This window comes from Mus musculus, chromosome 11 (genome assembly GCF_000001635.26).
Source record: "Mus musculus strain C57BL/6J chromosome 11, GRCm38.p6 C57BL/6J".
In the NCBI taxonomy this organism is placed as follows: Eukaryota; Metazoa; Chordata; class Mammalia; order Rodentia; family Muridae; genus Mus; species Mus musculus.
Window position 1 is genome coordinate 33277132 of NC_000077.6, and position 17360 is coordinate 33294491.

General features: G+C 41.2%; 1 protein-coding gene across 8 annotated transcripts in view; it reads right to left on the bottom strand.

Annotated features, from left to right (window-relative positions):
* Ranbp17 (RAN binding protein 17) overlaps positions 1–17360 on the bottom strand; it is a 301991-nt gene that overhangs the window by 65338 nt on the left and 219293 nt on the right. For all 8 annotated transcript variants that reach the window (NR_110973.2, XR_003949486.1, NM_023146.3 and 5 more), the window contains 2 exons: positions 12433–12540; positions 6777–6859 (listed from right to left, as the gene is read on the bottom strand). Coding sequence is in view for 6 of the 8 variants with exons in the window: in NM_023146.3 (NP_075635.1) it covers positions 6777–6859; positions 12433–12540 (191 nt within the window). In the remaining 2 variants the exon portion in view is untranslated. The remainder of the gene's footprint in view (positions 1–6776; positions 6860–12432; positions 12541–17360) is intronic.

The window sequence follows — 17360 nt, forward strand, 5'->3', positions numbered from 1 at the left end:
TGGGTATTTTCTTTATATATATATTTCAAATGCTATCCTGAAAGTTCCCTCCCCCCTCCCCCCGCCCTGCTCCCCTACCCACCCACTCCCACTTCTTGGCCCTGGCATTCCCCTGTACTGGGGCATATAAAGTTTGCAAGACCAACGGGCCTCTCTTCCCACTGATGGCTGACTAGGCCATATTCTGCTAAATATGCAGCTAGAGACACGAGCTCTGGGAGTACTGACTAGTTCATATTGTTGTTCCTTCTATAGGGTTGCAAACCCCTTCAGCTCCTTGTATGCTTTCTCTAGCTTCTCCATTGGGGGCCCTGTGTTCCATCTTATAGATAACCAGCAATACCTCTCCTGGGCATATACCCAGAAGATGTTACAACTGGTAAAGAACACATGCTCCACTATGTTCATAGCAGCCTTATTTATAATAGCCAGAAGCTGGAAAGAACCCAGATGTCCCTCAACAAAGGAATGAATACAGAAAATGTGGTACATTTACACAATGGAGTACTGCTCAGCTATTAAAAACAATGAATTTATGAAATTCTTGGGCAAATGGATGCATCTGGAGGATATCATCCTTAGTGAGGTAACCCAATCACAAAATAAGTCATTAGATATGCACTCACTGATAAGTGGATATTAGCCTAGAAACTTAGAATACCCAAGATACAATTTGCAAAACACAAGAAAATCAAGAAGTGGGAAGACCAACGGGTCATATTTCATTCCTCCTTAGAATAGGGAACAAAATACCCATGAAAGGCGTTACAGAGACAAAATTTCTTTTTCATTCTTTCTTCTTACAACTCAAATCAGCCCCTCCTCTCCTCCCAGTATCCCCTCACGTACCCCCATCCCTCCTTCTCTTTTGAGAAGGGGGAGCCCCCTTTGGGGTGTTGGTCCCTCCCACTCCCACTTGAAATCACTGAAGGACTAGGCACATCCTTTCCCACTGAGGCCAGACAAAGCTGTCCATTTAGGGGATCAGGAACAGGATCTACAGGCAGGCAGGCAACAGGCTCAGGTACATCCCCTGTTGCAGTTATATGGGGGACCTGCATGGATACCAAGCTGCTCATCTGTTACATATGTGCAGGGGCCATAGGTCCAGCCTGTGAACCCTCTTTGGTTGGTGAATTCAGTCTCTGAAGGCTTCCAAGGATCCAGGTTAGCTGACTCTGTCCTCATTGGGTTCCTCAGTCTTCTTCCCAACTATTCTGTAAGAAGCTCCATCTAATGTTTGGGTGTGAGTCTCTGCATCTCTGTCCATTAGCTTCTGGGTAGAGCCTCTTAGAGGACAGTTATGCTAAGTTTCTGTCTCTGCAGACTGTCACAGACAGAGCAGCTGGGGTGACAGGTGGAGCCAACTAGGATAGGTGGTGGGGCAGGGCTCCAAGCTGGCTAGTTTTGGGGCCCCTGAAGGTTTCCATGTGGAGGCAAGATGCTCTTGGGTCCTGCAAGGCTCCTTTGGATATAGGGGCAAGGCCAGAGGTAGACAATGGTGCTAAGGGGACTGTGCGTGCCTGTGCCACTCACAGGGACCATTTCTTATCCCTTCAAAAGAAATGTGTCTGCTCTGCCCTTGGAGTTTGAATGAGAAATCTCTTTCAGGTTTCTTGGGCACCGTGAAGCATAGTCATAGCATGAGCTCAGTGGATTCTTCATTAGTCATCCATCTAAACATCCTGCTGGTCTCAAGCTGTCTTAGGGAAGAATCTGCTTTTTCTGTGTTTATCTTTTCACCCCTTATAAGTTCCAGCATCACACAGCACATGCTCAGCAAACATTTGCCACATGATGAAAGAAGTCATTAGTGTTCTTGTGCAAAGGAGGTTTAGTCTAACCCCTGTAGTTTCTGAGACACCATGGAGTAGACTTTAAGGACTTTCTCTTGATAAATTAGCTGTTACGAATGTTGGGGTCTTCGAGGGATAATCATTTTATTGCCTCCACAAGACTTCCGGAACCTTTACCAACTGCATGTCAACCATAATGCCCAGACCACGCCCATGGCCCTGGACTGTGTGTTTCTTACAACTATTATTTCCTGTTGGCATCTTACAAGACCTCTAAGTGTTTCAGGACCTCTGCAGTCTTCATCTATTGTCCTGTTATCATCTTCATATAAATATATGACCAAAGCTTCTACTCCTAATGTGGCATTCCAGGAATTTTTCTTAATGGGAGATACCCTTCACAAACAAATACTGCAACTATGTAGTCAGCTAGGCCTCCTCTTCCCCCTTCTTTTTTTTTTCCCTAGAGAACTTCTGTGGGACTTTCACAGACTCCTGGGGCTCTGTAAAACTCAGTGAATAAACCATTAGTTTGTTAGCTGTGTCATAAGGAGTACCAATGGTTTGTATAAAACTTTACAAGTGGGATGGCAAGATGGCTCAGTGGGTAAGAGCACTGACTGCTCTTCTAAAGGTCCCGAGTTCAAATCCCAGCAACCACATGGTGGCTCACAACCATCTGTAATGAGATCTGATGCCCTTTTCTGGTGCATCTGAAGTCAGCTACAGTGTACTCATGCATAATAACAAATGAATCTTTGGACCAGAGCAAGCAGGGACTGGGCAAGCGCTGCTGACCGGAGTGAGAAGGGCCGGCCAGACCACATGAAGGCTCACAACCATCTGTACAGCTACAGTGTAATCACATACATAAAATAAATAAATAAATCTTTAAAAACAAAACAAAAAACTGTACAAACTCAATTTATGAGTGTTAAAGAAGCACATGTTGCTTCAAAAATGTAAATTCTTTATTCTTTAATAAAAATTTGAGATTCTGTCTGTCTGTCTATCCATCTATCTATGCATGCGTATGAGTGTTTTGACTGCTGGTGTACGTTTCTGCACCCCGTGTGTCTGGTGCCTCTGGAGGCCAGAATAGTTGACTGGATTACCTGGGATTGAACTTACAGGCCAATTAGAGTGGCCATGTAAGTGTGGGAATGAAACCCTGGCCCTCTGCAGAGCCATCTCTCAGCCCAAGAGGTAAATGGAATAATCGTATTTTGCTCCAGCTATTTTTAAAATTTAAATTGTTACAGCCTAAGCTTTCTAAAGTCCATTACAAAAGGAAAAAATACAAGCGACCCCACGTCAGCCAGCCTTGTGAAAACGAGCAGCTTTTCTCCCTCTGTGCACTCTTCAACCAATACACGCCACTGAAGATACCAGGGCCCAGAGGCAATGGGAAGAAAAGATTAAACAAATGGAAATTGAGCATAAAAACATCCACTTCTTAAAACTGAGAAGTAGGTTTCCAGAGTAATAACATTTATTACACTGCATGCAACATTTTAACCAAAAATTTAGAGAAGAACTTTCTTTTATTAAGTTGCTCAGGCTGAAGGATCATTGCACTAAGTTTTGAAATACATGTTCTTGAAGCAATTTAAAACTCATTAGAAATAATAGGCTAGGGCTAGTAGAAAATGTGGTAAAATTTAATCCTCATCCAAATGTTACCTGGGCTGTACAAACAGGAAATTGTTTTGTGCTACTGTGGCTAACCTCAGTGCTGACCCTGAGCTGTAACGGCAAGAGCAGCTGAGAGCTGAAGCAAAATTAAAAACTTACATCAAAGTATATCATGACAGAATGTAGATAAATAAAACAGCATATCAAAAGTATTATTTTTCTGCCAGTCTCACAGAGCAGTGAAGAAGAGATAGTCTTCAAAATACGCAGTAAATCAGATGCATTAAGAAGTGAGCTTCTCTAGGTCCACCCCTCCCCTGACTCCAAGCACTGTCTAGGAGAGGGGAGCAAAGGGAAGCTCAGTGGGGATGGGGACAGAGGGACTGTAGGATATGCTGGTCCTTTACGAGGCCTTGTCCTTCACCTTGGATAACCCAAAGAAGAATTTCAAGCTCTGCTCAGTCTCTACTGTTAACTCTTTCATCTTCCAGATTCCTAGATGGCAGCCCTCCAACGGGTTCCAACACAATCTCCCTCCAACGAGCATTCAAGACTCTCCAGAGGAAAAGCATGGTAAAAAAAGCATGCCAGGCCCCAGAAGGCTGGTGGAAGCCAGGATGGGATCCACAGAGACAGGGAGAGTCTTCTATGAGGTCATGTGAAATGCACGTGTTAAAGCCAGTAGTAACACAGTTGAAGGATAGTTTCCCACTTGTACTTTGGTTTCTCTCAAGCTTTGGGACAAAAATCACCAAAACACAAGAGCTTGTCATAAACGTCCTAATTCTTCTTAAGGAGCAGTAAAGGGATATGGAGAAGTTACCGCCTACAGTCACACTGACTTCCAATCCCACCAACCGCTAGCTATCTAATACCTGGTAAGCTTCTTCGTGCCAACAACTTCAATGTCAATTTCTGGTTACAGTAATCACAAATAGCTGGTCTGGCTAATTGGTCTAAGGCCTTTCAGGACAGTATGAGTGAATTCTTTATAACCACCTCATAAACTATGTATTATTCTTTCCATTTAAGAAGAAACTGAAGCAACTTAACCAAGGTCATGAACTAGCAATACCTGCCCTGAGGTATTGCTAGTGGAATATATGACAAATGACTTCATACAGGAGGAAGCACACAACGGCCGCTAAAACCAGAAACTACCTAAATTATTATTCTAAGTTGAGGAGCAGATCCTGACTCTAATCTTCTAGCCTTTCTTCTAAGCAACAAAGTCCATTCCTGAATGTCTGTTCAGCAATACTCGGATATAATCTCATTACTTGGGAGTGGAGGCAGGAGAAGGAAGAAGCTCAAGTCTCCACACGTGAAGGCAGTGAAGCCAGCCTGGGCTATGTGAGACCTACGTCAACTTGCGTGCTTTCAAGGCTTCCTGCCTTTCCTCTCTTCTCCTCCTCCAATGCAATCTTCACACTGTTATGTTTCTCATGTTTTACGGCAATGCCTTCTCCTGTGCCTGACTACTGTGTTGGACACTAGAGAGCTTTTAAGATTATAGGATTGACAGTGTATGTAGGCCTCCTCTTGGTGTCACTAGCCAGAGCTGCATTCTACAATGAAAAGCCAGCTGCACCAAAGAGGAAGGGCTGAGGTGACTACTTTCAGGAACCCATTGCAGCAGTTAGTAAGCTCCAAAGCATCCGGGAGAGGGAGCCCAACCTTTCCATCATGCAAGCCCTGCCAGTTACCAAGTAATGCCTATGTATATTGCTTCACAGTGATAATTGCTGTTCCTTTGAGGGGAAAAAGGCTAGAGTAATGGTCCAGTGCATAAGTGTGTTACTACCTTCTTAGAGGACTTTTGTCCCAGCTCATAACTGGTTATAACTGCAGCTCCAGGAGATCTGATGCCCTCTTCTGACCTCCTCAGACAGTAGGTATGCACATGGTGCACATATACACATGAAAGCAAAATACACATTAAAATGTAGCCATTGGTACAAGGCAAAATGAGAGTGTAGTGTGCTGCCCTAATAGACAGTTTCTTTCGTTACTGTTCACTCACGTAGGACTGCAAGCTCAAATTCAAATGTACAATTAAAAAGAAGCATTTTTAATGGAAGCTTACAAAAGAGATAGCTCAGAATACCAGACTGTGCTGTGAAATACAATTAAGAATAGTTAAAATGCCTATTTTATGTACTTTAAAATACGCTTTCATGTTTTAAAAGCTATAGGTGCTTCCACATGCACACACTCATACAGAACTACAAAAGGAAGCCTGACAGCACTCTGTAAAATTCATCTCTCGTACTCAGGGCAGATGAACATCAATAGCTTTCTGAGATGAAGTACACTTCAGAGGCGGCTACTGATGAAATACAAAAATCAAACACACAAAACTCCAAAGGAAAAGAAGATGGGATGCAAGACAACACTTACAACAAATGTACCACATAGGAACCTTGCTCAAAACTGGCCTCAGTCACCTCATGCTAAACTAGACTAGAGGGTTTGTGTCTGCTCCATCCTCATGACCACGGATGGATGTGGAAGGGGCTTATGGAACCCTGCCTCTTGTTGCAGCCTATTGAAAACTGACTGGATCTGGGAGCAGAGAGGCAGTGTCCAGTTTGTCCCCACCAGTGGGCCTGTCAAGCTCTGAAGCTTGGTTCCAAACCCAGCATCACACAGATTCTACAGGACATGAAGCAGAACAAAAACAAATATCGGTAAGAGAACCATAAGGAAGGGGTTATCAGGGAAACAAAGAGGCTCTGGGAAAGAGACTAACTACAATACATATACATGTATGAAATTACTAAATAACAAAAGAAACAAATGCTTATAACTCAGATAATGTTATTAATAAAGTTGTCTTAACTGGCAAGTGTTAGGCATAATGGTAATTCCTAGGCATAAACTGTCAAATAAATTATAAAAATTTTAACTATGAGCCATTAGAACAATCTTGACTTGGGAACACTGCTTCTAGGGGTACAGAACCCAAACATACCTTGCAATAAAACTTTTCCTGCCTTTTGTGAGGGTATTTCCCAACAAAGCTGTCTGAGCATTCATAGACCCAAGACCAGAAACTCCTTGATAAAATATGACAATTCTGAATATACTGTAACTTAAGACTATTCCTCCGTATTCTTTACTACAGACATACCAATTTTATCCACCCAAAATTATATCAGATTGGCCAGGATGTCCCTCCCTCTCTTGCCTGAAGCTGCTCAGGAAAGGGTCCTGCTTTCTGCACTATCATCCACTGCATCAATCCATATAAACATGAAGGTTCAAATGAACAAAACTTTAATGTCTTTCCTTCCAGAAGTTGCTAAGTTATGCTGCAGAGACCAGTGTGGGAAAGGTATTTACCGTAGGTGCAAATCATTTTGCTGGCTTCTCTGAAGAGAAGAATTCCATTAGGAGAGGATACATCAAAATTCAAACGCTGAGACCTAAGAAATATAGCAAAATTTACTCTTATTTCTGCAGATAAAGAAACCAAGTATCAGCATGTCTAGCAATTTCATTTATAAGAATTTCATTCAGTACCAATTATTCTTGAGGATCATAGGATCAGAGGCGAGGAGGACACAACATGTGTCCCAATACCAGAAGTAACTGGGACCAGCAAGACTTGGGCACCCAGGAACTCTGCCTGACCAGTGGCATGGGTTCCTCCCTGTCTGGGCCAGTGCCCTAAGCAGACCTTGGGTGCGAACTCCACAGCTAGTCCCAAGACACCCGAAGAAGCTCCACCCCCAGGCGCACTAACACACCCAGGATCCCAGGATCCCAGGAGCTTGGTCAGACCAGGATCTCAGGGTCCCAGAGGCAGCTTGACTCCCAGGAGCTCAGATACACCCAGGATCTCAGGATCGAAGGATGCCAGAATCACAGGATCCCAGAGACAGCTGAATTCTGAGGAGTTCTGACATAACCAGGATAACAGGAAGGACAGGCTCCAGTCAGAAGGTAGGTAGCATTAGAGATAATCAGATAGCAGGAGACAAGCATAAGAATATAAGCAACAGAAACCAAAGTTACTTGGGATCATCAGAACCCAGTTCCCCCACAACTGCAAGTCCTGGATACACCATCACTCTGGAAAAGCAAGATTCAGATCTAAAATCGCTTCTTGTGATGGTGACAGAGGACTTTAAGAAGGACATAAATAACTCCCTTAAAGATCATATGCCCCAGTACAGGGGAATGCCAGGGCCAGGAAGCGGGAGTGGGTGTGTTGGGGAGCAGAGTGGGAGAGGGTATAGGGGACTTTGGGGATAACATTTGAAATGTAAATGAAGAAAATATCTAATAAAAAAAAGAAAGAAAGAAAAGAAATACAGGAGGACACAGGTAAATAGCTAGAAGCCCTTAAAGAGGAAACACAAAAATCCCTTAAAGAATTACAGGAAAACACAATCAAACAGGCAAAGGAAATGAACAAAACCATCCAAGATCTAAAAATGGAACTAGAAACAATAAAGAAATCACAAAGGGAGACAACCCTGGAGTTAGAAAACCTAGGAAAGGGATCAGGAGTCATAGATGTAAGCATCTCCGACAGGATACAAGAGATAGAAGAGAGCATCTCAGGTGCAGAAGATACCATAGAAAACATTGACACAACAGTCAAAGAAAACGCAAAAGAGCAAAAAGCTCCTAACCCCAAACATCTAGGAATTCGAGGACACAATGAGAAGACTAAACCTAAGAATAATAGGTATAGAAGAGAGCAAAGATTCACAAATTTAAAGGGCCAGTAAATATCTTCAACAAAATTACAGAAGAAAACTTCCCCAACCTAAAGAGTTGCCCATGAACATACAAGAAGCCTACAGAACTCCAAATAGACTCGACCAGAAAAGAAATTCCTCCTGACACATAATAATCAAAACACCAAATGTAGGTAAACAAAGAAAGAATATTAAAAGTAGTAAGGGAAAAAAGTCAAGTAACATATAAAGGCAGACCTTTCAGAATCATACCAGACTTCTCACCAGAGACTATGAAAGCTAGAAGATGAACACAAATGCAGCCCCCAGTCTACTATACCCAGCAAAATCTCTCAATGAAAGCCAGAAGATGAACACAAATGCAGCCCCCAGTCTACTATACCCAGCAAAATCTCTCAATTACTATAGACAGAGAAAACAAAATATTCCATGACAAAATCAAATTTACACAGTACCTTTATATAAATCTAGTCTTACAAAGGATAATAGATGGAAACACCAACACAAGTAGGGAAACTACACTCTAGAAAAAGCAAGAAAGTAATTCTTCAACAAACCCAAAAGAAGATAGCCACACAAACATAATTCCACCTCTAACAACACAAATAACAGGAAGTAATAATCACTTTTCCTTAATATCTCTTAACATCAAGGGACTTAATTCCCCCCAAAAGGCATAGACTAACAGACTGGATACATAAACAGGATCTAACATTTTGCTGCATACAGGAAACACACCTCTATGACAAAGGCAGACACTACCTCAGAGTAAAAGGTTGGAAAACAATTTTCCAAGCAAATGGTCCCAGGAAACAAGGTGGAGTAGCCATTCTAGTATTGAATAAAATCAACTTTCAACCAAACGTTATCAAAAAAGATAAGAAAGGACACTTCATACTGGTTAAAGGCAAAAAATCTACCAAGATGAACTGTCAACTCTGAACATCTATGCTCCAAATGAAAGGGCAGCCAGATTCATAAAAGAAACTTTACTAACACTCAAAGCACACATCACACCCCACACAATAATATGTCAACACCCCATTCTCATCAATGGACAGATCATGGAAACAGAAACTAAACAGAGATACAGTGAAACTAACAGAAGTTTTAAACCAAATGGATCTAACATATTTATAGAACATTTCATCCAAAAGCAAAAGAATATACCTTCTCCTCATCACCTCACAGTACCTTCTCCAAAACTGACCATATAATTAGTCACAAAACAGGCCTCAACAGATACAAGAAGACTGAAATAATCCTAGGCACCCTATCAGATCACCACGGACTAAGGCTGGTCTTAAATACCAACAAAAACAGTGGAAAGCACACACACACACACACACACACACACACACACCCACCCACACACACACACACATGGAAGCTGAACAATGCTCTACTCAATGATAACTTGGTCAAGGAAGAAATAAAGAAAAAAAATTAAAGACTTTTTAGAATTTAATTAAAATGAAGACACATCATACCAAAACTTATGGGATACAATGAAAGCAGTGGTAAGAGGAAACTCATAGCTCTGAGTGCCTCCAAAAAGAAACTGGAGAGAGCTTACATTAGCAGCTTGACAGTATACCTAAAACCTGTAGAACAAAAAGAAGCAAATACACCCAAGAGGAGCAGGTGGCAGGAAATAATCAAATTCAGGGCTGAAATCAACCAAATAAAAACAAAAACAAAAACAAAAAACTATACAAAGAATCAACAAAACCAGGAGCTGGTTCTTTGAGAAAATAAACAGGATAGATAAAACCTTAGCCAGACTAACCAGAGGGCAAAGAGACAGTATCCAAATTAATAAAATCAGTAATGAAAAGGGAGACATTACAATGAAATATATCTTAAAACAATTATTTGGTTTTTTAATATTAACAGTTGAAAATATGAAAGTATTATATAACCATCATGGAAATATTATTGATAATTTTTCTCACTGTGCTTGAAATTAGCATCTTCTTAATGTTTAACTTCATATAATTTTTGCTATTTTGAAAGTTTTAAAATATACTTACTGATAAAATAGTTTCTCTCCTAGAAACACTGATGATCTTTTTTAAGTAAACTGATTGTTAGACAATGTACACAGATATAGAATGCCTTTTAAATACTCTCTCACTATGTTAGGTGGTATCATAGAAGGGCTTTCGAATATATTTCTTAATGATTCATTTTTAACATTTCATGCCTTTTTACTATGCTTAACTCCCAAAGAATATTTTGTATGTTTTGAAACAATTTAGTGTTCAACATTAGATATAGGATCCTCAGTTATGGATAGTATTAAATATTCATTAGTGATAATTTTAGGGTATGAAAGGATATGAATATAAAAGTTGAATAATTTTTATGTATTATTTGATTCTCAAAATACTCAATATCATTAATGTTTGATGTATAAAATGCATTTAACTAATAAAAAGATATAAGAAAAAATTATTCTTTAAAGACCCACTCCAATTGAAAAGCTACTGATAAAATATTTACAATAATTTCTTTACTATTTGTTGATCTAAGGGTTCATTCTTTCTTTCTCTCTTTCTCTTTCTCTTTCTTTCTCTCTCTCTGTCTCTCTGTCTCTCTCTCCTTTCTCCCTCCCTCCCTCCCTCCCTCCCTCCCTCCCTCCCTCCCTCTCTCTCTTTCTTTCTTTTCGAGACAGGGTTTTTCTGTGTAGCCCTCCCTATTCTGGAACTCACTCTGTAGACCAGGCTGGCCTCGAACTCAGAAATCTGTCTGCCTCTGCCTCCCAAGTGCTGGGATTAAAGACGTGTGCCACCACCGCCCAGCAGGTTCATTTTTTAATTTATTAAAATAATATCCTGACATTTTACATCACAGATTTTCTACCTTTTCTCCTTCCATGGAGAAGTGACTGATGGATAATTAGTTAAAAACAACAGTTACAAACTTCCCAAGTCCCATCGTGTGAGTCATATCTTTAAAACAAATTCCAGAGTAACAGGACTTTTAGTAATGCACAAGTGTGTCCAGGGTCACCTCACAAATGGAATGCATTTCAAACACACTCCATAATTCCAGATCCCTGTTCACTGTACTCAGTTGAGCTAAGGAGAAACAAGCTCTGTAAGTTCTGAGAAAATCAGTTCTCCTGGCTCCCTACAGGTGGAGAACAATTTGAACAGAGGAAGGGACAGACAAGCCATTCTGATGTCATGCAGGCTTTTAGCCTCCTCTCTGGCCTCAGCTGACTCAGGCATGCCCTGCAGCCATGCTGTTAAGATACAATGGAATGCCTTTAAACAATTTTGCAACAAACAAAACAAAAAACCAAGTGCTGCTTTTCAAAATTAATTTATTATTAGGTACGATATATCTGATTAGAAAAATGTAAATAGATATTCACACTAGTTCTAGAGAAATTTATACATAGCATTTGATGAAATAAAAATTTTTATATGGCAATTATTTAGTCATTTGTGCCATGTATAATTACCTGCTATGGCAGACACAAAATGCTTTATAACACAGCATACTATTTTTTCCTTAGTATTAAATGCTTTTTTGATACTATCTATCTATATCTAAATATCAATATTCAATAACAAACCATGCTTCTAATATTAAATACAAAGCCCATTTTCTCTGAATATTTAAGGTACCCGTGAGAAAACTTAAAAAACAAAAACAAGAATCCAAAGAGCTTTCAAAAAAAAAGTAAAGAAAATATATGTTTTTCCATCTCTCACTTAAGAGTAACTAATTGAGCTACTGCTACAACTCAGCCACAGGGTAAAACCGAGCTGCAGGCCATGCTTTAAAAAGATTTATTTACTTCATGTATGTGGGTACACTGTAGCTGTCCTCAGACACAGCAGAAGACAGCTTCTGATCCCATTACAAATAGTTGTGAGCCACTATGTGGTTGCTGGGAATTGAACTCAGGACCTCCGGAAGAGCAGTCAGTGCCCACATTTCTTCCTTATTTAAAATTTTACAGAATTGTAGCTAAGCAGAAAAATAGTAAAAACAATAACTGCCTTTTTCTTTCCATCTTGTGACTCTGAATATTTTAAACGACAGTGGCTGAAGCTGTTCAACTCTTTCCATTTCCCAATGTTTCTGACTATGAAGTGCACTACCCACTTTCCTTCTTCTCAGCCTCACATGCCTACAGTAGTCTGAAGTCTTTGTTCCTTCCTTTCAAAGCTCCTATCAGTCGGCTTCACTGATCTCTGCCCTGTGCTGCTGCTAAGTTACAACAATACACACAAGGCAGATGCAAGCTCTGTGGACTGGTCATGGCTGCTTACCTGTTTTGCATCAGTTCTGCCAAGAGTTTTAAGATTGGAGTAGTACATGCGGGTTCTCCATACCACCGTTCAATAGCTCTCTGAAGAACTGGGAGATAGGCTGGGTATCTTTTATACATTATTAAAGAATGGAAGGACTAAGATCTTGGAATATAGCTCAGTAGCAGACCACCTGCCTAACATGCACAAGTCCTTGGTACCATCCCCCAAATAAGAACAAAACCATATTGCTGAAAACTAATGGCAGTTTAAAGCAAGTAAGCAAACAAACAGAAGCCCACATTTCTTCTGTTTGGTGCATAATGGCAACTGTATTAATTACCCTATTTAACTATACAGGTAAATTTTTGAGGTAGTCACAAAGTTTGAACTTATTTTTTCTCCATAAGTTAAATTGTTTTATTCCTGATATTAAGCATAAATGAAAGATATACTTTTAAATATCAGGTAAGTAATATGCTTAAAGAATTATGCTTAATATTATAGGGAAGGAAATAAATTTAGCTCAAGAGAAATAAAAATATATGAGTCATTATTATTGGGGCTTCTGAGTATTATACTCAGAAGGAAACTTTTAGTATGAAAAATTAAGAAACACAAAAGCACAGAGAAACAGTAACTATTACAGACCCACCCCACCTTCAAGATCACTTACACGTGTTCAATTTATTTATTTATTTACTTATTTATTTTTAATTAAGTAGTTGGCTTCTTCACTTTGCTATCACTGGAGTTACAAGAAACATCTGGGCAGTTACCCTGTATAAAAGCTCTGGGCTGCTAGTAATGCATCATCTTCCTGGTACTAAATCATTTATTAGTTCTGTAAGATGGTGTTAGTGCTAATCCACCCAAGGCCAATGCTGCTAAGCACAGTACAATAATCTCCGCCCCCCCCCCCCCCATCCCCTCTCTCTCTGGTCCTCCTAGTGTGTAACTCTGGCTGTCAGGTAAACCAAGGTGGCCTTGAACTCTCAGAGATCCACCTGCATCTGTTTCTCAGGTGTCTGCCACCATGCCTTGCCTGCAGGCATTCTTGTTAACACTAGGGGTGCACACTTGGTTGAGCCCAGCCAGGAATGCAAAACATCATCTCTGCTGGACCTTCAGACCACACTGGGCCTCCTTCTTGGCAAACATAGAAATATGGATTAAAGCTTCAAACTAGAGCAGGAAGCTTGACGCTTTCATTTCGACAGCTGCCAAGTCTCTTTCCAGCACACTGAATGCTGTGGAATGGGACTGCTGAATGGGATCACCAATTCTTGCCGTGATTTGGACAAAGCTCCTGGTGGAAAAGCTCATCATAAACCCAGCCCCTGCATCCCAGTCAAGTTCCTCATCAAGACATAGAGGCTCTTCTGCCTCCAATCCCTCCATTTCTGCTCTATGTGGAACTTGGCTTGTTGCAAATCCCTGCAAATAAACCATTGGACTCCAGTGGTCATGTTCCTTCTGTACATTGCTTCCTTCTGCCTCATCCCATCTTTCAATACATAGCTCATGTTTCATGTCTCTGGGATGTTTTTCCTATCTTGTCAAATGGCATCAATCTCTTCCTTGCCTATGCTCAATGAGCACTCCTGACTACATCTGTCTGAGAAGCAGGGCTGGCTGGTTGTAGTTACTGCTTGTTCTGTAAGCTTGGAAAGGGTTGGTATCCACACTTCCTTAGGATCTCCTTCTTAATGACCATGTGCTCCTCATATTCCAAAACAGTTGACAATGATTCCTGAAAGCGTTTTTCACCACTTATACTGCTAGCCCACCTGGGTTGGGAAAGGCCTATGTATGACTGTGCTAGCCCCACTACAGAATTCCTCTCTCCATTCCAAGCTCTCTGAGTGCAGAAACCAGTGTCTTCTCCTATGTACAGGCTCTATACAAAGCAGAGCTCAGTATTTGCTGTTGTAAACCTGTGAACCTGCAAAGCCTATGGTAGAAGTGCCTTATGATTGTTTGAACTGCACTTCATGCTGAGCTCTAAGAAATCACTCTGTAAAAGTGAAAATAAGCCTGCCAAAGTCCGAGGAGTGCTGTGGCCCTCCAAGCAGGAGAGCAGTAGTTCCCAGAGAGACCCTGAACTCAGGCTGCACTCACAAAAGCAGCTTCTCTAACAAGTACGTGCTGACGTCCTCAAACACGCTGTCCTAAAGTCTCCAGGGATGACCAGTGACAAAACACTAAGAAGCTCCTGCCCTTACGGGACTTACATTCTAATAAGACAGGCCACAACTAACGTAAAGATACATGGGGAAAATAACACAAAGGAAGGAGCAGGGAGTGAGGCCAGGAAGGGGGTGGGTATGTTTAAGTCAAGAGTAGGCTCAATAAAAAACAATAACAAAAGATCTATTTGAGCCTCAGAACCTACATGGTGGAAAGAGTGAGTTGTCTTGTGATATCTATGTATGCACTGTGATGCATGTGTATACATGGACACATGTGTGCACATATGCATTCACATATACACATACATGAATATTAAAGAAAAAACTAGCTTGACTGCTAACTTCCTTTGAACTGTCAAATAGTTTACTATTTTTCTCCAAGAATTAAAAACTTGTTATTGTTTAATAGACAGGAGATGCTACATATTATAAACTGTGTTAAGGACTGATTTAGAAATAGAATATATGGTTTTTATGCTCAAGAGTCATACTTAATCAGTGTGGCAGGTGTGTAAAGGACGCTTCCGGTTCTGGAAAGAGACAGCTCAGGCACAAACTCCAGCATCACCAGGAAACAGACACAAACCTCAAAACCTAACCCAGGCCACTGTGCCAACTACTTTCTAGACAGAGCACCGTGATGTTTTTAAAGTACACGGTATTCACACTGGGCTAAGAGCAGAGGATATGAGGGGATGCTCCCTTCTCTGTGTGGAATGAGAGCAGTGACAATTCTAATATGCTTCTGACAGAGGTGACTGCCACAGAGAGAATGAGCGATTATTGGGAAGCAGAGCAGAGGTCTACTAAGCAGGGAGGTTAAAGGGCTGCGGAGCGAGAGGGCCAGGCTCAGATTACAGAGTGAGAATCAAAACCCAGCTTTAATTTTCCAGTGGCCTTGTGAGGACTACACACATATAGGCAGGAGGAAGAGAACAGGAGCCCTTAGGTAGGAAAGGCATGGATCTCATTACTGTCACCTGGACTTCTCAATGAGAACCAAAGGTCCACATCAGATAAATGAACAATCAAAGGCACCAATGGTGACATTAGCACACCCGATGACAATGTGAGGAACTGGCAGGCACCGGATCTGCATCCATCCAGGATTAACCCACACATCTCATTCATCCATCCTGTGATTTAGTAGTTTGAATATGCTACACCACAAAAACAGAATCAGGAGAAAAACCACCACAACTATTTCCTTCTTGGATTTAATAGTATGAAAGAAAATGCAAAGGCTAGCCAGAGGGCTCACTGTGTAAAGGCCCTTCTGGTGCCCCCGACTAGAGCTCCATGCTCAGGACCCTTGCCGTGTAGGAAAAGAACTAACGCCCACAGCTGTCCTCCAATTTCCATGTGTGCCAGGGAAAGAGCACGCATGTACACAAAATAGACCAATGAATATAACTAGAGAATAAAAAGGTAAGAAAGCATTCTAATACCTATGACAACATAAATGTTTTCATTAAAATTGTTAGGACTCAGGGTTGGGGCTGTGGTTCCAGAAGAGGAGGAGCCTGGTGTGCAGAGGCTTAAGATGCAGCACCAACATGCCAACACCTGTGCTTTGTTCAGGAGGGGACAGACTTCGGGATGCCCTTCCTCTCTCATGGCTGGAAATCCATCTTTCAATCTTAGTGCAACTTCTGGTTTCCTAAGAAATCTCTCTCAGTTTGACCAAAGTATTAGTAAACTCTTCACAAATGTTCCTGTGGTCCCGTCACATGTGTCTGTTATAACACACGTGTAATTGGTTGGTCGGTAGGGTTTCTTTTGCATGCCCACAGAACTGTATGCTTCTGAAGAGCAGCAATGTACTCTTGTATTTCTTGTGCATAAAACACACATTCAAAGCAGGCCAGCCTCACAGTGGGTCTTCAGGGTTAGTCCTTTTGCAGTCCCACTTGGTTCACATATACTGCCAATTATTTTCTTCTTAAGATATTCTTCTGATTATGTGGGTCTCTCAAAGCTACCAGAATTTATTCTTCAGGCTTCATACTGCCTAAGAATATGAATATCCATTTTGGAGTCTGATAGTGAAGGGTCCTGGACAACCTGTTTCTAGCCATGAAATAAGCTGTGTCTTAACGAAGCATCTTTACTATTTCCCCTAAACAATGATCACCTGAAACTCTGTCCCTTGTAATTCGTAGGGTCTAGTCTTACTTAACCTAGCAAGACTCAGTGTTACATGGTCACCTTTACAGAGCCTTTCCTGACCACATTTACAGCTTTCTATATATGTTCTTGTAAGTCATTCATGCAGAGGACTCTTTTGAACTGAAAGTTCATTTAGGGGTAAGAATAGACAGGGAGGTGGGGAGGAAGTATGGGATGTGGAACAGTCGGAGGGTGGACTGGGAGGGGAAAAAAATCTGGAGTGTAAAACAAAAAGAATTGTGTCTCAGTAACCTATACTGTTCAGAAAACCAAGCACACTGCGCAACGGAAGCCAGCTTTGCTGAATGGATACGCAGCCCACATCCTTGCTAACTGTTTTAAGAGGGGAAGTGACAGCAGCGAAGGAGTTGTTCTGTCCCACACACTACAGTCGGGAGCTGTGAGATGGGGTGATTAACCCTGGGTCATGGGAGTAAAACTGTGACTCCAAGACTCCAACTAACTTACCCAGGACCCACAGGCTGTGAGGCAGTGAGACAAGGCTGGAGTTTAAGGTTGTTAATTTTGGTCATTGCTTCCTTTGTTTTTGTGTACTGTGTTTATATTCACTGACAAACAGTACTGCCT